This window comes from Haliotis rufescens, unplaced genomic scaffold (genome assembly GCF_023055435.1).
Source record: "Haliotis rufescens isolate VD_foot unplaced genomic scaffold, xgHalRufe1.0.p SCAF_3, whole genome shotgun sequence".
NCBI classification, from domain to species: Eukaryota; Metazoa; Mollusca; class Gastropoda; order Lepetellida; family Haliotidae; genus Haliotis; species Haliotis rufescens.
Window position 1 is genome coordinate 9623392 of NW_025964001.1, and position 25181 is coordinate 9648572.

Consider the following 25181-nt stretch of genomic DNA (forward strand, 5'->3'; position numbering starts at 1 on the left):
TGACCCGTGAAGGTGCGGGTTAGAATATTCTCTTCAGCACAGCAACCCATGCTTGTCGTAAGAGGCGACTAACGGGATGAGGTGGGCAGGCTCGCTGACTTGGTTGATGCATGTCATCGTATCCAAATTGCTTGGATCGATCAATCTCTGGATTGTCTGGTCCAGACTCGATTATTTACAGACCGCCAGCATATAGCTGGAATATTGCTGAGTGCGGCGTAAAACAACTAGTAAAATAAACAAACACACGTAATAATGGTCATGGATCACACAATCATGTAACGGAATGAGAAGTGGATAAAAAGTGTCAGATTTATATTCAAATATTGGTATTTGGTGGTGATATTGCACTTCCGCAAATGAACTACAGAGGAGATAACTCATCGACTTCTTGTAAATCAACTGGTTTGGGGTAAATTCGGAGAGGATCTCATATAGGTCATACTTGTTTCCAACAAGTATTTACATGAATGAAAACGAAACTTGTTGTAGCGTTTATTGTCATGTTAATAAGTAGATTCAGACAATAACAATCAACATTGATATCCAAACTCGACAAAACTCGTCATTTAAGAGATAAATATTGATATGTGCTGGTTATATTGGATTTATGCAAATAACTGAGTATTACACATGTATCCTTGGGTCTGTTTACTCCAATGTAGAAGTTTAAATCACTTAAATATGTCATTAGAGGCCAACAGTGTATTGATATTCTATGCCTAGCCATCAAACTCTTGTCGGCCATCTTGGATTTTTGGGCCACCAGGGGGCTCTGGTGACTGAGTTTCTTTCTTAAAGTGTTAAGTACTCTTCAGTGAGTAAGTGTGGCAAGTTACATGCATTTAAGTCCTGGCACACTGTTTTAGAGTTTAAAGATTCAACAGTGTAAACACACATATAGGAAACTTGTCGGCCATCTTGAAATCTTGAATTTTTGCAGATTTGTCAATAGTTGGAAACGTTCAGTAGTTGTGAATATCTGTTTAGAAACATAATATGGCTATTTCGCAATACAACACATGCTTTTTTCATCAAAACATTGAACCGCATCTGACATATGGACAATATATTGATTATAGGTGGCCAGATTGGATTATGCAAATTAGACATATTTCCCAAACTGGGATTGCTTGGGACTTGAAATGCTTTGTGGTGAAATAAATTCTGTTTGAATTTGTTCCCAGTTGAGTGGAAAATGACCTAGATTGCCTGGGGTAATAGGGTTAGTGCAAACATCACAAGATAGTTCCCATGTCTTTACAAACTCCCCCCGATTTAATGTTGTACACGTAAATATAAATTGTCATTGCAAGAGAATAACCAACCTTGTCGAAAATTGCCGAAAGCTTGTTCAAAAAGGATCTAATATAAAACACAAAATAAAAAAGGCTACAGATCACCAGCAACCAAAATTAGGCCACCATCCTACGGACCGTGGGGTCCAAACGGATTAAGACCAAGTTTTTTTATAGTGTGCAGTGGGGGCTTTAGGGCCCCATTGTACTTTTTGGTGAAGAGCCAGAAAGATGGAAAATATATTTTGTTGAATAAATATTTCTTAATAAATGAGTGAAATTTCCTGTAGTGAGCGTCATCTCTGAGATGTTGACATGTATGCTGATAATCAAGAACCTCAAAACACGAGGGTGGAATAACGGAAGTCATATTAGATCATATATATTATACTGATTAATAAGAAAAAGGTTACTGCCGAGACCATGACGTGTTCTAACCAGTGAAACATTCATAACCTAATGCCATAATGCTTCAGCTGAGTGAGTACTTCAGTTTGATTGACAGAAACATATATTCGGGTATATAGAGGCTTGTAGTCCACAGATATTAACCGGTAAAGTCGTCCCATACTGTTGAGGCCGTCGTTCTTAAATCGGAGGTGACTTTTTCCATACACAGCCCTCCTGAAGAAAATACATAGATTGAATATAAGTTATATACATTTTACCTGATTTATTGATTTTCACTTAATGAGTCGGGTGTATTTCACATAGAAAAATTTGATCAAGATGGCATATGGCATAACATCGACAAGACTCGAGAGAGCGGAAGGTCCGGGGTTCGATACCCGACCGCGTCATACCAAAGGCCGTTAAAAGATGGTACTTGCTGTTACGCTGTCTGGCGCTTGGCATTAAGGGTTTAAAACAAGGACTGGTCGTCTCGGAGTCAGTATACTGTGTCTTAGTGGGGTATCAATGTTAAACTGCGACATGGCATCTCAGTGGGCTAGCACTATAAAATCGGCATTAGTCCGGACAAGTACAAGCAGCCACACACATGTGCATGCACGTCGCTATAAAAATGCAATAATCTTGGACGCGACGTTAAACCCCATTTCACTTAACGTCAGACATAATTTTTGTCACTGATGCGTCGAATGCGAAAATACATTTCTACCATAAAAGTTTTTTAAAGTTTTACTAAAGCGGTGCATGTTGTAATCCAGATCAAACAACTTTTGAACACGAGTTGTATGACCCTCTTCGAAATATTCGTACAAAGAGCATGCTCGATTGTACCTCAACAGTTGTGAAACGTAGATACGAAAGGCTGGAGCAGCTGGAATACTGCTCGACATAACGTGACGGATGACTATCGGAAAGTTGAAATGATCCCTCTTGTGAAACAGTTTTGTGGGTATTTTTGTCACTCTGAATCTTTATGCATAGATATAAATATGAAACAGATGATGCGGTTTCATTGGTCTTTTATTACTAGTTCAGTTGGGTAAACTAGTGAAATGGAATGGGCTAGTTGACCACTATTGAACGATATCAGATTCGATATATGTGAAACATCTTAGCCAAATTTCCTTGTTTTGATGTCCGAGGAGAAATACCGTTTTATATGCATAAAGCAACAGATCAGCAAGGATGAGAGCACCATTGGTGCTCATGAGCCTTTCTGCAAAATGTATTTGGACGTGAAATCCACCATTTCACAATTGTTTTCTAAGTAAACTTCAGATGACACGTGCTTTCATTTTTGACATACTGTCCTCAACGTCTGAAGAACCTCTGAAATGTAACTATTTCTACGGTATCCACGTTTAGTGACAAATGCCCCATGGGCCGAGGAATGAAGTTTTCCATTATGTTCGTCGTGTGAGATTGTGATATACAAAGTTGAAGATCAAATGCTTTTACATATTTGAACTTCTTTTCTGAGATAGCAAAGCTTCAAGCAAATCCTTTCTTTTTTTGAGAATCCACAGGATTTTAATTCAACTTATCTCAAATACTTTATGTGAGTATAAAGAACGGCCTTCCTTTGTTGTATTAAGGATTGTGATTAATCTTTTATTTGATTTGGTGGTACATTTGGTGGAGAGAGAGAGAGAGAGAGAGAGAGAGAGAGAGAGAGAGAGAGAGAGAGAGAGAGAGAGAGAATCTCACCCGAGTGTCTTTTGATATATTGTTTAGTTTTCCCGCTATATAAGCTAAATTTCGATCATGAACCTACATTGTTTCAAAAAGAGCAACATTTCATTCATAAATACGCGCCTAAGTTAAATGTAAAGGCGTAAGTTATTTGTCCATTGTCACCTTGGTATTGTGACGTCATAGTTCTCCTAAATGTTATGACGTCACGTAACTATATGTTACTACTTCATGTCTGTTATGGGGCGGTCGGGTAGCGTAGTGGTTAAAGCGTTCGCTCGTCACGCCGAAGACCCAGGTTCGATTCCCGACATGGGTACAATGTGTGAAGCCCATTTCCGTGATATTGCTGGAATATTGCTAAAAGCGGCGTAAAACCATACTCACTCACTCATGTCTGTTATTCAGTTATGGCCTGACGAGACTCGTACTTGGTACGAGTTGAAAGCGCAAGCCAATTAAAACTGTGTTCAATCTTACTCCACTTATCTCATTATTACTATATAAATACATAGTATATTGTTTCATTTGTATTTCACCATATACATGTTCTGAAAGTGGAGAGCACAATTCTACTTACTCTTCCTTTGTATGGTGCGGGTCTTTTTTATGCGTCAAAGCAGTGTAACGAGGATATCTGCTGAATTCATATGGCATTTCTTTCTTCAGCAATCTGAAAATGAATATGAAATAAGTATGTATGTGGTATTCCACAGGCGCTTTCGTGTTTCCCATGATCATGATTTACTTAGTGAATTTGCCCTTTGTAAACGTCTGGGGCCTACAACTGGTGCCGATAGCACCTGTCGCGTTTGACACTGATACAGTTGCAAGATATGTAACATTATTAACTTCACAAATACCATGAACAATGCAAACTGATACTTACACAAAGTACCATGTGTTGATTGCATTCTACAGCTAGATGTATGTGGTAAAACGTTTCGTAACGTTACGTAACGTTTCGTTCTAGCCTTGTTATACTATTTGCATGATACTGCATGGTATTCATCCTCTTCCAGAAATGAGTGAGCGAGTGAGTGAGTGAGTGAGTGAGTATGGTTTTACGACGCGTTTTAGCAATATTCCAGCAATATCACGGCGGGGGATACCAGAAATGGGCTTCACATATTGTACCCATGTCAGAAATCGAACCTGGGTCTTCGGCGTGACGAGCGAACGCTTTAACCACTACGCTACCCGACCGCCCCTTTTCCAGCAATGATACTGTGACAGTACGAGTGGACATTATGGTACTATGGGGGTCTGTCTTTGCTTATATGGATGGGTCTACCTACATCATCTTACCACAACGGCAAACCGACATTTCTGTTACAATTGAACCGTGGTTATTTCAGTTGTTGAGTTTGATATCTAATCGGGGAATCTTTATTCGAAATGTTTATACCTTTATGTATGTTCGTTTAATTCATTTAGACTTGAGCAACCACGTGCAATCCTGGCATGAAAGAACACTGGTTACAGATGGCTGTTACATTCGTGTACCTATGTCATTTCAAATCAATCTGTTGCACGTGTCGCATCTACTTGGGGATATGTCAATAATATCAGGTTTCGAGTTGAAAAGACACAGGTTATAACACAAGAGAAACCAAAAACGTCCAACTTATTCATGTTCTCTCTCTTATCTAAGTATAAAAACCATAGAGTCAGTTAGGCCGATTTATTTCTATATTGTTTACATTAAACTCATCGAAATTGTGTGTCAACTTATCGGAAGATGGAACCCCGATCATATTAACGCTATTGACGCCATGAGCGAACCTCAGTTGTCAGGGAATGGATCCATATATCATGTCATTCACTAACTCGTAACGAGTCATATTTGTTGTAGTTTGACTATCATATGTCAACATATTGTTAATAGCAAGACCGTCTGATCCTCAACGGTGACACATATAATAAAAGCTTCAAATAAAATAACAATATAATATATTCCTGGTAACATATTAATAACAAATACTATGTCAATCATTGTATACAAATGCTTTTAAGTTATATTATTGGATTTTTTTTAGATTGGGACAAAATGTGTGTAGAACTGATTGCTATTTTTTAGGCTTAGTTTCAGAGGCAAATACACACAGTGATCGTAATCTCTGCATGTAAAACAATGTCAAGAATAAATAACCAGAGCTACAACTGAAATGATAAATAAATAAGTCAAGTGACGTTTTATCGCAAATTTCTCATTTCAATTGACTAAGTTTGGTACCTCCAGCATGTTCATTCACCTGAAGGCATACGAAGTAGTTTTTGACCGTGCACAATACACGAAATAGCAATAGCGCACTATACACACGACAAAACGATATTACCCGATCTACATTCCATATTAGGAATAGCACGCTGAGCAAATGCATGATGTAACCAGTTCAAATCATACGTAATCGAAAGATTTCGAGAGGAATTTCTAAAACAAACGATTTTGTATGAATGAGTGCTGTTGTGTAAAAAAGGAGGGGTACATAGGTCGTGATGATGAAATTAAATTGTGGTATGTCTGTCAACGTAAACTTGGTGGCGCAGGTAAGAAAAGTACAGGGCATACAGACCCCTAACTGCAAGTATTATGCTCCATTTTTATTAAATTATGCGTGAACTGGGTTTGGCGCATGGCTCTCCTAGTCACTGTTTGAAAAGCCTTACCTGTGAAACAGGTCATCATCTTCACCTCCCCACATGAAGAACAAGTTGGAGTAACCATTGATGGCGGAGAAAAATGTCTCGTTGAAGGTGATCACTCCACCAAAGTGATTCTTGTAAAATATCCTGGAAATGAGTGTGTGAGTTATGTATAACGCAGCTATTATTTCAGTTGTATGACAGTTTGTCAGCATTTGTTGGAGTGAGTGAGTGAGTGATATGACTTGGACACCATGTGGGGAATCGAACCCGGGTCTTAGTCTACCCCAACACATCAAGTGAGATACAAAAACATTTTTCTTCATGAACATTTGACATTTCCTTCCCGGTCAGGCACAAACTATACTGAACAACAAAAGTTCCTGTGACATTGAATAAGATTTAAAACAAAGTTATGTTTTTTACCAAATCTGAAACATTTTCGGTTTGCAACAGATAAAAGACTCCTGTAAGTGTTTAAATGGTTTAATTTGCCATACTGACTTCAGAAAATGCGTTATTTCATAAAAAAACATGAACATGCCAAAATGTCAATTTACAAATCAATAGCGTGTGTGTCCACCTATGGTTGCGATGCAAGCAACACATCTTCGTCTCATGGAATGGACCAGGCGTCGCACAAAGTCCTGTGGGATATCTGTCCATATCTGCTGGAGCATGTTTCGAAGTTCCCGGAGTGTCTGTGGAACACGTGGTTGACGTCGAAGGCGCCGATCCATCTCATCCCACATGTGCTTCATTGGTGAGAGATCTGGGGAGTGAGCCGGCCAGGGGATGACATTCACGTTGTTGTGTTGAAGAGGAAACAAGTCGAGCAATATGAGGCCGGGCGTTGTCATGTTGAAAGGAAATGCCTAGGCCATGACGACGCAAAAACGGTAGAACAACAGGACCGATGATCTCGTCCCGGTAGCGCTGTCCATTGAGATTTCCCTCTTCCACAATCAAACGGGTCCTCTGTCTTGCTGTAATCCCACCCCATACCATAACGCTGCCGCCCCCGAACCGATCTTCTTCCATGACACAATGATTGACGTAACGTTCACCTCGACGTCGGTACACTCGAATCCGTCCATCGCTGTGGCTGAGTTGAAAACGAGACTCGTCAGTGAATAGAACTTGTCCCCACTGCATGGCCGTTCAGCGTAGAAGCTGTCTGCACCACTGTTAACGTGCTTGGTGGTGGTTTCCTGTCAAAATGGGACGTCTGGTTGGTCTTCTGGCGACAATCCCTGCACACCTGGGGCGACGACGTACGGTTTGTGAAGATATTCGGCGAAGGTCAGGGATGCTTCTTGCAGTCACTGTTGCTGGCTGGAATCGGTTTCGTAGGTGTGTTGTTCGAATCCAGTTGTCTTGTCGATTATTGCTTACGCGTGGCCTGCCACTCCCAGAATGGTCTGTTACTGCATTCGTCTGTTGCCAACGTTGCCATCAACACCAAATGGTGTTTCTGTGGACGTTAAGTTGTCTTGCAACATCACGTTGACTCGATCCTGCTTCAAGCATACCAGTGGCTCGCAGACGCTCATTTTCGGACAGGTGTGGCATTTCGTAATGTTGAATAATTGCGTAATTTTGTTGTTTTTTCTGAGTGGTTGTTGTCAGCACGATGCGAAACAATGCATGTGGAATCCCGTTAACGCACATGTTTTTATACCCATCTTTGGGTAGTGAAATGCATGGGGCTTGCATAAAAGTCAACTTTTGCATGGAATGCATGCTTTTCTGTAGCAGTTGCGTTTTTGTGACTTGATTCCATACACGTACTACAATATTGAAAACCAAACATTACTTGTTATAAAAATACACTAAAATATTGGTGCCACAGGAACTTTTGTTGTTGAGTATATATAGCTCCCGTCCTATACTGAAATAAAAGTTTTAATTAAATGCACCAGACACACAAAATAATCACTTAAAGTCGACGAACGCATACTTACTATCGGCACTTATCTTGATGCATTATTAGATAATGTGATTAATGCTATTAAGAAACCTTAAAAAGAAATTTGATGAATTTGTGCAATCCATCATTGGAACATCTTTGTTTAACTCCTTTCGTGAAAACCAACCATGCACCACCAGAACTATTGTGAATTTTACAATCTATAGAGAGGATGGCAAAGGGTTGAGTCTACCTGTATTTCAGTATGTCGAGTTCCCGAGAGTGATGTAAAGCCCTCGCACCACACCAGTAGGTATTCCTCTCACTCTCAGGCACCAAGTCGACATCTTGGAAGGTGAAACAGTCAAAATGACAACGAGCCTTGGCTTCAAGGTAACCAATGTTTTTAATCACTCCTCTGTTAAACGGTGTACTATTATCCTGCAAAAGTAATATATATGTATCATATAATGGGTAGGTTTCACGGCAGGATAACGCCAACGGATAAAAACGATATCCGTTGGGGTCATAGGCGGATAGAGATGCAAATATCAAAGGTCAAATAGGGACAACTTTCAGTGTTTCAGTCGTCCTTGTCATTCGGCGATCGAGTCAGATTTAACCATCGGGAATCTGGAGAAACTACTGGGATAATTGCTATCATTATCACAAGAACTGTCTAATATACTGAAAATCAGTGTCTAACTGTGACGTAGCTAAGGCGTTTTACAAGTTTTATCAACTTTGGAGATATAAATTGCGAGATATTTTGCGAGGGCATGAGGCCTAGCCAAGCGGGATCAGTAGCCATATCTGGGCTGGTAGACCTCAGCGGCTTGGAACCTTTTCCACAAATCAAAATTGTTGAATTTGGCCGAAATATGTCAGAATTGTTAACCATTTCGTTTTGTCTCTGTGTACATCTGGCTGCACTTCTTAACGTTATGACAGGACAGGCCGACTGTCAACAACGTCTGATCGTGGCCGTGACGTCTCATTGACTAGGATTAGAGTACGTTCCCTTTGACAAAGGGCAGTTACTCTATCGGACAAACTGATGGATTGCCGTGAAAGGCAAGTAAAAACAAGCTGTATAGGCAAATGTTGTTTTGCGTGTATGTTGTTTCGCCACTGTATAAGAAACAGATTTCAGTTGGAACAAAATTGGTTACACTGTCATTGTCTGACCTACACATCATTTACCCTGTTACGTAATATATATTAATGAGCACATTCCAGGAAAACTTGCAATATTTCGGTAATGTTTGTGTGAGATATTTGATGAGCCAAGGCTCGCTAAAAACAATGGTTATTCCTATCACAGGATATTTATCATTCCCAAACACACTCGCGTGATAACCCCTATATACATGTATTCTTTGTTTTCCTTTTGTCAATCAAGTGATTGATATGAGCGTCAGTTTACGCAATTGTTATACCATGACATGTATCAACCCGATAAGTTGCCTCATACTAGCATGGGTTGCTGAAGTATAATTCTAACCAGAATCTTCACGCTATTGGTAATTTAGTATGATTCATCTGTTCCTTTTCATTGAAAGTCAGTCTTGAATATGGAAGGTGTTTATTTAGTATAAATGTATTTCCTTCTTCACCATGTTACTTCACAACCACACACATTGACAACAAAAAGATCAGGGTCATCCAGCCTAATCCCCCACCACACATGTAATCTCATAATGTTAAAAAAAAACGAAAAAGTGTGACGAGTGAGTGGGTGATTGGATTAACCATGCATTTGAACATTATTTCAGTTGTATGACAGTGTGTTCGCTAGCTGTTTTTAGAAGCCCAACGTGACCCAGGTGGATATTCAGAACATTTGCTGAACCCACGGGTATCGTCAGAGAAAGATGTGGACTGTACAAATGGGGTCACTATTTGGCTGAAATACTGCCAATGAGACTTTAAATGTCAACTCACTCACTTCCGCAATTGTGTTGTCCACACAACGGTGAGACTGTCTACTCCTAAGCTGTTAGGTGTACTGTCAACACACCTGCTCCACTACAAAGATGGCATATTCCGCCTGTTGTTTCTGGAGCACTCTGTGGAGGTTGTTGAGGAGGATCTTCAGGTTCACCTCTCTGTCTCTGTAGGGAATTATTATGGCAAGTCGCTGTGGTGAGGCACATCCAAGCGGTTGGTGGTATCCCCCGGGGAGAAGTGTCTTGGACGCATTCAAGGTCGTCTCAAGATCAAGCCATGGTAGCGCTTCTTTTAGTATTCGTCGTTTCTCTCCTGAAGAAAATATCCGATACAATTACTGACTTGGAAATGATTATTTTCAAAGATGTCTTGTTACACATATACATTCATGGACGCATGCAAGGTCGTCTCGGGGGCACGAGCGGCCGAGTCGCAATTCGCTGTACAGAGTTGTGTCCCTTGGGCACGCCAGAAAACTATAATTGTGGGTTCGAATCCCGGTTCCCCCCGATTATGTTTCTAGGTTTGTCAGCACCATTCCCGTGCTCCTGGATTTTACCGATTAGGTAAATGTCTGAGACCTGCATCACTTCGGGCTTTCCTCCAACATTAAGCTGACACGCCGTGATATAACTGGAATAATGTTAAAAGAGGCGTTAAACACAACTCGCTCACTCACTCAAGGTCGTCTCAAGGTCAAGCCATGGAAGTTATTCTTTGTTATTCGTCGTGTCTGTCTTGAATTATTAAACACATTGCTAAAAACCGTGGATCAAAGATGGCCATGACTGAAATCTTTAACCCCAATACCCCAGTGCTTGAACTACAGCGAGATGTCCACGTGCTAACGTACCCAACATTCATTTAAAAACATGGGAACTTAGAATTTCGCGAATGTATATTTAACATATTTAATGACTTTGTAACTTCATGATACTGTCATTCAGATCGTGCTTTGCTATTGTATGTTTAAGCAGCACTGGGAATCAAAAGCCTCGCTTCGTGAAAACACATCTACTTTCAGATCAATGCAAGCTGTCTAAAGACATCTTAAACATCATGTACAATGTCAGCAGTTTTCTTGAGAAGAGCCTCTATAAAATTTAGATGTGTTCTTTCAATTCTGGGTCAAAACTGGTCCCAGTGCAATTTCAAGTGCTTGACGTGAGAACTATACGTGATCTGATCGCGCTCATGGTGTTAACAACTGACTCGCTATTTATTGGCGACATAATCGTGGAGCTGGACACACTGTTGTCATGTGATCATCCGTCATCAACCTGATCCAGTCGAATTGGCGTTCCAGAAACGGCACTTAAGATATTGCCTGCACATAAGTCAAAACAAAACTCGACGAAAGCTCTTCCTTAATCATAAGACTTTTCTGCTAAAAGCAGAGTCCATTTGGCGATTCAGACTATATCCTATACACGTGTTTCTGAATCACTATCAATCAGCGATAATACCAATGTTCGCAAAAAGGTGAGCGTATCCTCCCCCCACAAGAAATTATCTTATGCTCGATACCATTGTTTGTGTGTTGCCTAACGCCGCACTCAGCAATATTCCAGCTGTATGACGAACTCAGACGAACGCGACAAAACATAATTGGTGATGTATAACTAAACACACATTAAAGGGTAAAAAGAAAAGGTTCAAGGTCCATATATTCCTGCCAAACACTTTTATGGACCCACAAAGCCTTTCTCCTCTGACATAATATCATATGACTATTTTGACACACCTCAAACCTCTGACATGTTTGTAAGGAATGGTGAGTATTACTATTCCAGCTACACGGGTAAACATTTTTACAGATAGGCACATATCGGTAAATGTAAAAGGCGACTATGCTTGTCGTAAGAGGCGACTAAGGGGATCAGATGGTCAGGATCGGTGACTTGGTTGATGCATGTCATCGTATGCCAGTTGCGTGGATCGATGCTCATGAAGTCAATCACTGGATTGTCTGGTCCAGATTCGATTATTTACAGACCCCCGTCATTTAGCTGGAATGTTGAAGATCTGATGTTACGCTTATTTGCCGATGACATTGTACTTTTCTCGTATACTGTTCGGGACTTGCAGAGACAGCTACATGTTTTAAATTGTAACATAAAAGTAAGTGTGTTCCCTGATCTGATTGGTTAAAAAGTGTTGTCGAATGAGCATAACATCACTGAATTTTTGGGGTCTCATCACGGTGTATGTATACATTAATTAATGGAACTATTTTTGAAATCATCAACATGGAGGAACAGATGGAAATTTACCCTGACTTCCACATCGGAGATTTCGATGAAATAATAAGTGAATGGGACGACGAGACATTTTCTGAAATAATTCAAGAATTTGAAGGTAAATGAAATTTACCTTTTTCCATTAATTACACAATCTTAATCATAACTGAAGAAATTTTCTTGGGCTTGGCCAAAGGGAAAAACAAAACAAAATCAACAGAGTAAAAAACATATATTACAACTCTTTAATAGTTATGACTTTCATATACCCACCTAGTTTTGTTATTATTACGGCGTTGGGTACAATGTGTGAAGCCCATTTCTGGTGTCCCCCGCCGTGATATTGCTGGAATATTGCTAAAAGCGGCGTAAAACCATACTCACTCACTCACTATTATTACGGCGTCGTGTTCAAATGAAATTTCCGTACATCCATTCAGCATAACATCACGCAAATCTTACAAAACGAAATATTTATCTCCTAAATACATATCGTTTGAAATGGGGATTGTCATATCAAATGTTATTGTATTTAGAAATGGAGGGATAATCACCAAGTATGAAGCATGGGCACTGGATAATGTGAAGATAAAGACGATAACGTACTATAAATATCTTGGAATTTTGTTCTCCTCACGGTTAATATGGTCCAAAGCATGACATTGTGAAACTCTTGACTTGCAAGCAATAGGGCCAGTTTTTCATTTGTTTAGTAATAACAGCTTTATAGATCTCTCGACTGTTTGTAATATATATAGTAAAATCGATCCAATATTGATGTATGGTTCGGAAATATGGGGTATTAAACATTTTGATACAATTGAAAAGATAGAAACATGCTATTTTAAACGTTTTCTTGTTGTGGGTAAATTTGCAGCTAACAAAGCTATTCTGGGTGAAACTGGACGTCATGGTATGTTTATAAATACGCAAATAAAGGTAATTAAGTACTGATTAAGCTTTTGCGAATGAATGCAAGTCGATACCCCTTCCAAAGTTATATTATGCTTAAAGTATTAGATGAGAATGGAAAAGTCAATTGGGATAATGTGAGATAAATGTTATTTAATAGCGGTTTTGCGTATTTGTGGTTATTCCAAGATGTTGGTGATAAGAACATGTTTTTATCTGCATTTAGAAGACGCTAAAGAGATTTCCACTCATAGTACCATGTTTAGAGTCGTCTATTTTCTGTGCATTATGCTAACATAAAATCTCTTCTGCAACCCGAATTATACATAACAATACTCAAAGACAAACGATTACTTAGAGCAATGTGTAAATTTCGACTCAACATTATTCGTAAAAGGTCATTGTTAACTATACCTAATACAGAATCTATATGAGAAGAATGTGACCTTCATTTATTAGAGGATGAATACCATGTCTTTTTTTGTATATAAGAAATATATTCACTTGAGAACTACCTTTTCTACCTCATTACAGAAATATTATAAAGGTAATATAACGTTTGCAAATTTATTTAAATCATGTGATATTAATATACTACGCTTGATAGCTTTATATTTATGTGAATTATTTAAAATAAGATCGACAGAGATGTAACACTCTGGACATGTGACTTAAAATGCTATTTATCCAACAACTGTACTATGGGCCATGTGGCCTGAATTACGAAATACACTTGACTGATTGCTGAGTGCGGTGTTAATCAACAAACAAAAAAAACATATCGGTAAAGGGGAGCCAGCCTTTATTCGGTACATCTGGCATGATCTTTTGTAAGGCAAACGCCTGCGTTATCATATTACCATATACTTGCTATTGTATTGAATAAGTTAATGCTATTTGACAAGTGATTAATAGCAAAAGCAACACCCAGTGCGGTGGGGGCAAAATGATAAAGAGTCAGCAAGGTTATAATTGTAACCACCTGATTCTTATATCGAGTCTTACAAGCATGGTGTTGCTATTATGACAAGGTTCCCGACAGGTTGTTTGGCATCGTTATATGTAATAATTTCAGTTTGATAAATAACATTGCACCTCGGAAAAGGAATTAAGAAAGAAACCAAAAGCCAACTCACTGAGGTTGTTCTGCTGACATGGAACAAGACTTGGTGAATGTACAGGGAAAACACATGACTGCCCAGTTTCTCTCCTCAGTTCTTCGGGTGAAACATTTTCTTCCTTTACAGAATGGTTGGAGCGTGCTTGTTTGTGTATCCGGGTCTTGTGATTGACAGTTTGGTGGGACGTCAAACATACATATGCAAGTACGATCACGAAAGTCAACTCTACGACGAAGAAACAAACGAATTCTCGGTTATACATTGATATATTCATAATCTTCTTGGGCCAGTAAGTTCCAACCGACCAACCAGATGAACGGTATCCTCAAACTGCGTGAGTACAGATGTTGTTTACCAAAATCCATATCAATTGATTTACAAATCCATATCTATTGATTGTCTGTTATTCGACCAATTGTAGCACGCATTCTCTTGACACAGTGGGGCTCGTCAGTATGGAAGTGCCGAGTAAGCTTATGGTATGACGCTATACGTCAACGTTCATCGCCTGTTTTCGAATTCTTCATGGAAGTGGGTGAAGGTATAAACCTGAACTGCACAAAGATGTTCAGCGCCACGGTGAACTCAGATATGTTCATGGGGCTAAATCCACATTCGTATTGTTTCGTGCGGTCTATTGGGTAGTGTTTCATGTATTGTGTGTCCTTGCAGAAACCACAAGGTCTCTGAAGCTATAACTGTGGTAAATGTGCAGCAATACAATCGTACTAAAATGTCACAATTTTAGTCCAGCCATATGAATAAAACATTGTGCATGGTGAAGACATTCATATGGCGGTCGCAAGAAGCTTTCGGAATACGAACACGTTTCACCGTGCACGCACAAGTTGTATAATAAACGCATCAATCCTACACACGAGTACGCATGTTTTTTATCACATTTAGTAGGCATATGCAACGGAAATACGCAACGGAAATGTGTTTTGACAACGTCTAAACACGGCTCAAGATCCCCTATGCTGACATTTAAGTGTTATAGTGACCTCGTGATATTATTAAAATATTTTGCATTGTGTATATATAGAGAATCTCACCCAAGTGTCTTTCGATACCAAATATATCAACACGAGTTGATAAAAGTGTAAAAACTCCGAGGCTTGCAACAAACATAATTATGGTACTAGTCAAAATAGGGAATTACATCAGACATCATTTTTGTCCCTGATGCGTCTAATTAAGAAATGTATTGCGTATGCCTACCATAAAACGTTTTTGAAAACATTCCTAAAAATATATACACTATATGAACTATGAAACAATAGGTGTTCATTATAGAAAATAGGAAAATGACCATATACATGTTTTATCAACATGGCATATAATTACACGTTCATAGCTAAAGCTATCGTTCACCACATGGAGTCATTAGTAGCAAAGTTCGTGACAGTTGAGAAAGATAAGGGAAAACCCTTTATTACCCACTTCATGGAGGCGGATATAGGAATGGGTGTTGTCCGTCTGTCCTCCGTCCGTTCGTCCGTAACATTTTGTTCAATGAAGTGCAGCGAGTGATACCGTTCAATTGTTAATTACGAAACTTTGCATATGTATCAAACACATGCTAAACTGACACCTGTCCATGCTTCCACCCAACAACGGTACAAGACCACAACACTACAGATGACCGACCAGGTAGTGGAAGACCAAGGGTCACCACCCGACGTCAGGATCGTCAGGTTGTGCGACAGCATCTCCAAGATCGCTTTGTTACTGCTGCGGAAACTGCTCGACAAACCTTGGGGACACACCAGCGACACATTAGTGCGGAGACCGTGCGTCGACGATGAAAGGCAGACACCTCCAGTTCTCCTCAGACGAGAGCCGTTACTGTATCTCAACAGCAGATGGCAGAGAGTCTGGCGACGCCGTGGGGAACTTTATTCGGATGCTTTTGTTGTTGACTCGTGGGATGGTGTGGGGTGGAATTGGTCTTGCACAGAGTGTCGGCCCTGTGGCCCTCCAGAAAATCGGTCCAGGGAGAGGCAATGGTGTCACAGCAGCTCGGTACATTGATCAAGTCTTGAGACCACACGCCATACCACATTTGGCACGTCGGCGCAACCACGAGTTTCAGCATGATAACGCCCGTGCCCACACTGCGAGAGCAACAAGAGACTTCCTTCAGCAGAATGGAATCAGAACCATGCAGTGGCCTGTCCTCAGTTCCGATTTAAATCCCATTGAGCACCTGTGGGGCGAGATTCATAGACGGCTGAATGACGTCCGACCAAGGCCGACAACTAGAGCTGAATTGCGCCAGGCGTTCCTCAGAGTGTGTGCTCAAGTGCCTATGGCCTTCATCAATCGCCTCATCCATTCCATGTATCGACGTTGCACGGCAGTCATCAATGCACATTGCAGACACACGAGATACTGACTTGTGATGCCATTTTCTCAGAGACTAGTGTTGTGTTTAGGGGGTTTAACGTCCACTTGAAAGTTAATGTATTTCGTAGACGGTGTAGGTGGGGAACGATAAATATAAATAACATTTGAATAAAACTAAATCACCATACCCAAAAAACTGTAACTGACGGGACATCAGCCCAATACTATAATTCTATTTCTATAAAATATAAAACTAGTGTATTTACGTACGTAAGAAATATTGAGATACATGTATATAAATCTATTAGTTTATATAATCAGAAGTGAATTTTGGTTTATGAATAGAATGGCCTAAAATGGGTAAAATGAGCAGTCTAAACTATCCTAGTGTGATTGTAGACTAAGTGTTGTGAAAAGTATAACATAATCGGTGATAAAATGAAAGCAGTTAGATATAGGTGCCTACTGAAGACCAAAAAAGGGAATAAGCGCCTCGCGTAAGTCTATATCGGCTGAGGTGGGGGTGAGATGTCTGGGTAGCTCGTTAGCGGTGTGAGTGGAGTAAAGACCGAATGTTGGTGTCCTTGGCCTCAAGAGCTGGCTGGTTGAACGGCGTTCTGATTTAGTGGTATGGTTAAGTAATGTTTAGCGCGTCGTAGAAGACAGTTCGCGCTGGATATTAGAATTTATTTGGGAGGGTCTAAAAATTCAAGAATGAATTTTATAAAGGAGTTGTATATTTTGGGGTTATTTTCAGACCACATTTCACATCAAAACAGGAAGTACACAACCCATTCACACGCACACAGCACTGAACATTTTTGTAAATGGATAAAAGTGCATAAAACAAAACCATTAACATCAAAATATGACAACAACTTATCCCATAAAATGCTTCTATCTATACAATCGTAGGCTTTTCTGAAGTCGATGAAAGCCTCAAACGTTGGTTTTCTTTGACTTTTCCTTGTTTTGACTATAGAGGTGAGTCTATATATGTGTTCTGTGGTTGATCGACCCTGTCTTAAACCGTTCTGGCGGTCGTACAGGGGATCATTCGTTTTCACATATGATGTCAGTCTATTGTTCAATACACCAAGTTATTTCTTATAGCATGCGCTGGCTAGGGTGATGCCACGGTATGCCAAGGGGTCACGTGGGTCTCCGGTCGAACTCTTCGGGATAGGTGAGATGATGCCTTTACATCATAGTAAAGGGACTACGCCCCTACAGAAACATGCGTTATATAATTCATGGAAAAAACGTAAACAGTTTTTATTTTTAAGAACGTCAAGAACGTTAAGAATGTCGTCAATTCCAGGTGATTTACCACGTTTCGCACTTGATATCACTCGCTGCACTTCACGTACAGTTATGGGTATATTTAAAAGACTATCCCTGCTTTTGCTTCACCAGCGTTACAATTTAACAAGTCTGAATACACATCTCGCCACGTGTCTAACACTGTTTCAAACTACCATCACCCAGTTTGACCTGCATGGGAAATGTCCGATTCCTATCGTACCCTACTCCAACTTTAACGATCTTCCTCCATAATTCTGTGTGATTGCCTCAATGTCGCCTTGATCCTTCTTGGAATTCCAAAGTCCATCTATGATGCATCTTCCCGAGGCAAGAGAGTTAACTGACTAAAGTGCAGTTTCCACACTTGCCGAGAATGGCTGGTATTATGGAGTTACATTTTGGCTGAACTAACCAGTCTATGCATAGTCCAATCAAAATCGCGCAACGAAATCCGGTTCGTAAACCGTCGTGCAAATTTCGGTCGATTGCAGGATTTACAAAGCATGTGCACCGCCAACTCGAGTCTATGCATAGTCCAATCAAAATCGCGCAACGAAATCGAAATCCGGTTCGTAAACCGTCGTGCAAATTTCGGTCGATTGCAGGATTTACAAAGCATGCCCACAGCCAACTCGTTGTCAACAGATATTTTCAAAATCTTTCCCTTTTTATTTTGAAGGTGCTCGCGTGATTTGATCGAGCCCAGGAATTCTAGCCTAGTTCGGCAAGGGTGGAAACTGGACTTTTGTCAGTTAACTCCCTTGCCTCGGGAAGATGTGTATGATGTGGTTAAGGGTCTCGCTGCATTCTTTTGATGATATGAAGGTTTGTGGAATATTTGATGTGTCGCACCTTATGTTACTCTCAGATACACAGTTGCGATATTCTGGTTTCTTCACCGGTACATTAATATCAAAGAGTCCACGTCCAGCAACGTCTCTAAATGAAGCAGTAAATACACTAAGTAAGTTCTATAGAATGTCTGGCTTACAAATAAACAGACAAAACTAAAGCTCCATGGATAGGCTCAATGGCAGGGACTTCACCCACATTATGTCCTGATTTGACATTGGCACAACGCAGATTTCGATGTCCTTGGATTTAAACTAAACGCTGGCGTTTGAATAGAACTCCAACAGTTTTTTCACTTGAAAGGGTGAATCCCCATTTATTGCACCATTGATCTACTCCGTCCAGGGATGACTGGAGGTTTTTTTCTGATTTGTGAAATATCTCTGTGCTTTACTTATATTGCTCCGTCATCAGCGAATTTAGAAGTTAGGGTAGGAGAGTTGACATGGTCAAAAAGATCATTGATCATGATATTAAACAGGGTTTGGCTTATAATGCTGCCTTGTGGCGTGCCATTGTCCAGTGCCATAGGATCAGATTGTTTGTTCCCTATTTTAACTGATAGCGACCTGTCTTGCAGGAAGCTGTCTATGAAGTTTGCCATGTTCCCTTCTACTCCATTTTGTGCTAGTTTTGAGAGGAGTCCGTCATGCCATACCATGTCAAAGTCTTTTCTGGAGTCCAGAAATACTGCGGCTAGGCATTGTCTGTTTAATTGAGCTTTTTTATTTCATTTTCAGGTCTTAGAATATGATCTAGACACAAGTGTCCCTTCCTGAAGCCACATTGGTCAGGTTTTATGTGGTTGCCAGTTTCAAGGTGATGCATGAGCCTTTTAGTAACCATGGCTTCCATGGCTTTGCACATGTTTGAGGTGAGTGAGATCGGTCGATAAGAGTTTGGTAGGGCTTCGTCTTTCCCTGGCTTTAGCAGCGGGATAACTGCAGCATATTTCTATGCTTTTGGGACTTCCCCTTTGGACCATATCGTGTTATACAACTCAGTGAGTAAGCCTTTGGTTTGATCAGGTAGGTTTTTCAATATCTCGTGGCTGGTTGTGTCAAGACCAGGTGCTGTGCCTTTTCTAGGTTGTATTGTATAATCAAACTCTGTCATAGTAAATGGTATATTGCATACCAGATGCTTGCTTTGCGGCCGTTTTGAGATCTTAAGCATACGCATTTTTCCTGTTTGAATTCTTTGCTACAATTTGTGTTGCTGCTGACAGATGAGAAATGTTGGCCTTTTCTTTGACTTTATGGGCGTTGGCTAACTTGGGAATTTGTGGGTTTACGCTTACCCTTGACTGTTTTAGCATTTGTTTTCTCATTAAGGGATTTGCAGAAGGTCTGCCATGACTCTTTTTTAGAATCGTGAACACATACTGAATGAAATTGCCTTCCCTCGATCAATATAAAATATTGATATGAAAATAAATTCTGTTCCAGGAATGACTTCATTGTTTACTAATAGGTATGATCATTCCATCCAAACCTACCGGATATTGGACCTACTGAAATAATGAAGCGCACGTAAAATATCAGCTAGATACACGATTATTACATAAGTTCTGTCACCATCCTCTGCAACCACAAGATATCTACTACCAGAAAATGGAGTGGAAAGGGTTCAATGTGAATCCATTCGAGTGGGGATGGCACATGATAGATTGACGTTGCTTACCAATACAGTCAGATCAGCCTGCAGCACCTCCAGCACTCCGTGATATCATCTGCTGTAATTTCAAAAAAAGAAGATGCACTTGCCGGAAATATGGTCTCACTTGCAGTGCTGTGTGCGCGGAATACCATGGTACGAGCTGTACCAATAAACAGTTACCAGACTTCTCAGGGGAGTCTCAAACCTGTTGAGACTTTCGAGGTACATGTATATATAGACCCCTGCAACGTCAAGCTACAGCATTCACCGTGACAATCTTTCCACTGTTCGTCGTGACCCGTGAAGGTGCGGGTTAGAATACTCTCTTCAGCACAGCAACCCATGCTTGTCGTAAGAGGCGACTAACGGGATGAGGTGGGCAGGCTCGCTGACTTGGTTGATGCATGTCATCGTATCCAAATTGCTTGGATCGATGCTCATGATGTCAATCTCTGGATTGTCTGGTCCAGACTCGATTATTTACAGACCGCCATCATATAGCTGGAATATTGCTGAGTGCGGCGTTAAACAACAAATAAAACAAACAAACGTAATAATGGTCATGAATCACACAATCATGTAACTGAATGGGAAGTGGATAAAAAGTGTCAGATTTATATTCAAATATTGGTATTTGGTGGTGATGTTGCACTTCCGCAAATGAACTACAAGGGAGATAACTCATCGACTTCTTGTGAATCAACTGGTTTGGAGTAAATTCGGAGAGGATCTCATATAGGTCATACTTGTTTCAAACAAGTATTTACATGAATGAAAACGAAACTGGTTGTAGCGTTTATTGTCATGTTAATAAGTAGATTCAGACAATAACAATCTAAACTCGATAAATATAGATATGTGGTGGTTATATTGGATTTATGCAAATAACTGAGTATTTTACATGTATCCTTGCGTCTGTTTACTCCAATGTAGAAGTTCAAATCACTGAAATATGTCATCAGAGACCAACAGTGTATTGATATTCTATGCCTAGCCATCAAACTCTTGTCGGCCATCTTGGGTTTTTGGGCCACCAGGGGGCTCAGTTGACGGAGTTTCTTTTCTTTCAGTGAGTTAGTGAGGCAAGTTACATGCATATAAGTCCTTGCACACTGTTTTAGAGTTAAAAGATTCAACAGTGTAAACACACATATAGGAAACTTGTCGGCCATCTTGAAATTGAAATCTGTTGCAATTTGTTCCCAGTTGAGTGAAAAATGGCCTAGATTGCCTGGGCTTATAGGGTTAGTGCAAATATCACAAGATAGTTCCCATGTCTTTACAAACTGCCCCCCGATTTAATGTTGTACACGTAAATATAAATTGTCAATGCAAGAGAATAACCAACCTTGTCCGAAATTGCCCAAAGCTTGTTCAAAATGGATATAATATAAAACACAAAATAAAAAAGGCAATAGATCACCAGCAACCAAAATTAGACTACCATCCTAGGGACCGTGGGAACCAAACGAACTAAGACCAAGTTTTTTTATAGTGTGCAGTGGGGGCTTTAGGGCCCCATTGTATTTTTTGGTGAAGAGCCAGAAAGATGGAAAATATATTTTGTTGAATAAATATTTCTTAATAAATGAGTGAGATTTCCTGTAGTGAGCGTCATCTCTGAGAGTTGACATGTATGTTGATAATCAAGAATCTCAACACACGAGGGTGGAATAACGGAAGTCATATTAGATCATATATGTTATACTCATTAATAAGAAAAAGGTTTCTGCCGAGACCATGAAGAGTTATAACCAGTGAAACATTCATAAATTAATGCCATAATGCTTCAGCTGAGTGAGTACTTCAGTTTGATTGACAGAAACATATATTCGGGTATACAGAGGCTTGTAGTCCACAGATATTAACCGGTAAAGTCGTCCCATACTGTTGAGGCCGTCGTTCTTAAATCGGAGGTGACTTTTTCCATACACAGCCATCCTGAAGAAAATACATAGATTAAATATAAGTTATGTACATTTTACCTAATTTATTGATTTTCACTTAATGAATCGGGTGTATTTCACATAGAAAATTTTGATCAAGATGGCATATGGCACAACATCGACAAGACTCGAGAGAGCGGAAGGTCCGGGGTTCGATACCCGACCGCGTCATACCAAAGGACGTTAAAAGATGGTACTTGTTGTTACGCTGTCTGGCGCTTGGCATTCAGGGTTTAAAACAAGGACTGGTCGTCTCGGAGTCAGTATACTGTGTCTTAGTGGGGTATCAATGTTAAACTGCGACATGGCATTTCAGTGTGTTAGCACTATAAAATCGGCATTAGTCCGGACAAGTACGTTAAGCCCCATTTCACTTCACGTCAGATATAATTTTGTCACTGATGCGTCGAATGCGAAAATACATTTCTACCATAAAAGTTTTTCAAAGTTTTACTAAAACGGTGCATGTTGTAATCCAGATCAAACAACTTTTGAACACGAGTTGTATGACCCTCTTCGAAATATTCGTACAAAGAGCATGCTCGATTGTACCTCAACAGTTGTGAAATGTAGATACAAAAGGCTGTAGCAGCTTGAATACTGCTCGACATGACGTGACGGATGACTATCGGAAAGTTGAAATGATCCCTCTTGTCAAACAGTTTTGTGGGTATTTTTGTCACTCTGAATATTTATGCATAGATATAAATATAAAACAGATGATGCGGTTTCATTGATCTTTTATTTCTAGTTCGGTTGGGTAAACTAGTGAAATGGAATTGGCTAGTTGACCACTATTAAACGATATCAGATTCGATATATGTGAAACATCTTCGCCACATTTCCTTGTTTTGATGTCAGAGGAGAAATACATAAAGCATAAAGCAACAGATCAGCAAGGATGAGAGCACAATTGGTGCTCATGAGCCTTTCTGCAAAATGTATTTGGACGTGAAATCCACCATTTCACAATTGTTTTCTACGTAAACTTCAGATGACACGTGCTTTCGTTTTTTACATGGGGCGGTCGGGTAGCCTAGTGGTTAAAGCGTTGGCTCGTCACGCCGAAGACCCGGGTTCGATTCCCGACATGGGTACAATGTGTGAAGCCCATTTCTGGTGTCCCCCGCCGTGATATTGCTGGAATATTGCTAAAAGCAGGGTAAAACCATACTCACTCACTCATTTTTGACATACTGTCCTCAACGTCTGAAGAACATCTGAAATGTAACTATATCTACGGTATCCACGTTTAGTGACAAATGCCGCATGGGCCGAGGAATGAAGTTTTCCATTATGTTCATCGTGTGAGATTGCGATATACAAAGTTGAAAATCAAATGCTTTTACATATTTGAACTGCTTTTCTGAGATTGCAAAGCTCCAAGCAAATCCTCTCCTTTTTTGAGAATCCACAGGATTTTAATTCCTCTTATCTCAAATACTTTATGTGAGTATAAAGAACGGCCTTCCTTTGTTGTATTAAGGATTGTGATTAATATTTTATTTGATTTGGTGGTACATTTGCTGGACCCAGCAATATATCTCTCTTTGTACGGATTGATATAGAGCTTTGGAATCCAGTATAAATGAGGAATGGATGTCACCGGGTTATAGAGTCAAGAAAAAAATTAATAAAAGCGACAAAACCCTTTCCACAATCATAAGAAATATTGATTGTACGATTCCGGTTTTATCATGAGCATGTGTTTATTATATGATTAACATGTGGCATTATTTGATGTAGTGATTTACATTCACCAATCACCACTCACACACACACACACACACACACACACACACACACACACACACACACACACACACACACACACACACACACACACACACACACACACACACACACACACACACACTTCTGCCCAGACGTTCATTCCCCTGACACGCGTGTGTGCAGCGCGTGTGTAACCTGCTGACCACGCGTGTGCCATGCGTATAACAGGGGACCGGGTTTCATTTGAATTTGACAAATTGATCAAATGAATATAGAGAGAAAGCAGAACAATGAGATGTGAATCTTGAGTATATGAGCGGCCATTGACCTGTGTCCACCAGACAATAAACACAATTTCGACCCGTCTTTATTTATGCTCAGTTGCTGGACTTTGTGACTAGCTGTCTAGGACAACTGAAAATAAAGTGAAATATCTGCTACAAAGACATCGATCGAGGTAAAATCAGTGATTAATCAATCACTTTCACATCTTGTGAGATCGTTAGTGTCATTTCATGTCGGAAAATATGCCAGAAATTGGGGAAAGTGTTCTCACCTACTCGGAGGACTACGTGCTGTTAGTCTTGTTACCCGGCCTGTCAGTGACAAGTTGTTCATCGTCAAAGACACCGATCAGAGAAATCTGCAGGAATGATGATTCTAAGATAAGAAAGGAGGAGATAGAAGAAGTAAGATTAACAACGATAGAGGTGCAAGTTCACTCAAGCGAGGCGGGATCAAACGATGGACACAATGGCGACGGTCAAGGTACAAAGTAGAACACAAGAGTCAGACAGGTCAGAATGTCGATCTGGTGCATACAGACAATGTGAGTAGAGACTCAACACATACATCAAAATGCTGTTCAGTAGAATGTGAGAAAAGCCTCACAGGGGTGATGACAGCAATTGTGTATCTCACAAGACATTTTGATAAAGGGTTAGACACATTGGAGGAGAGAATAATTTGTGAAATGCAGAACATTATAGACATAGAGATATGTAAAGTGAGGTTAGAGATAAGATAGGTGATGTGAACTCTGAGCTCAAACAAATGAAAGATGAACAAGACCAAAAACACGAAACAATGAAAAAGAGTATAGTCAATATACGCAGACAGAAAAGCTATGCTGCCGCTGCAAAAGAAGAAAATAGTGG

At 40.0% G+C, this 25181-nt stretch overlaps 2 protein-coding genes across 9 annotated transcripts in view; both read right to left on the minus strand.

Annotated features, from left to right (window-relative positions):
- Positions 1 to 481: 481 nt before the first annotated feature.
- Positions 482 to 15851, minus strand: LOC124140904 (beta-1,4-N-acetylgalactosaminyltransferase bre-4-like). Its single transcript, XM_046508725.2, has 6 exons — positions 14195 to 15851; positions 9977 to 10218; positions 8210 to 8397; positions 6072 to 6194; positions 3982 to 4074; positions 482 to 1922 (listed from the first exon to the last, which is right to left on the minus strand). Exons 1-6 carry the CDS (start codon positions 14451 to 14453, stop codon positions 1748 to 1750), a joined length of 1080 nt encoding a protein of 359 aa, XP_046364681.1. The 5' UTR covers positions 14454 to 15851; the 3' UTR covers positions 482 to 1747.
- Positions 15852 to 21127: 5276 nt separating this feature from the next.
- The window catches only part of LOC124140906 (beta-1,4-N-acetylgalactosaminyltransferase bre-4-like), a 46138-nt gene continuing 42084 nt past the window's right edge, over positions 21128 to 25181 (minus strand). For all 8 annotated transcript variants that reach the window (XM_046508733.2, XM_046508729.2, XM_046508732.2 and 5 more), the window contains one exon: positions 21128 to 22285. In XM_046508733.2, coding sequence (XP_046364689.2) covers positions 22111 to 22285 — 175 coding nt within the window. In that variant the 3' untranslated portion in view covers positions 21128 to 22110. The remainder of the gene's footprint in view (positions 22286 to 25181) is intronic.

What these genes read in the sequence shown, in the direction of transcription:
- LOC124140904 (XM_046508725.2), bottom strand. Translation starts at nt 14,453, where the DNA reads ATGAATATATCAATGTATAACCGAGAATTCGTTTGTTTCTTCGTCGTA. An exon ending in CCATCTTTGTAGTGGAGCAG is followed by an intron (nt 8,398 to 9,976) that starts GTGTGTTGACAG and finishes TTACTTTTGCAG; the next exon opens with GATAATAGTACACCGTTTAA. An exon ending in CTCGACATACTGAAATACAG is followed by an intron (nt 6,195 to 8,209) that starts GTAGACTCAACC and finishes ACTCATTTCCAG; the next exon opens with GATATTTTACAAGAATCACT.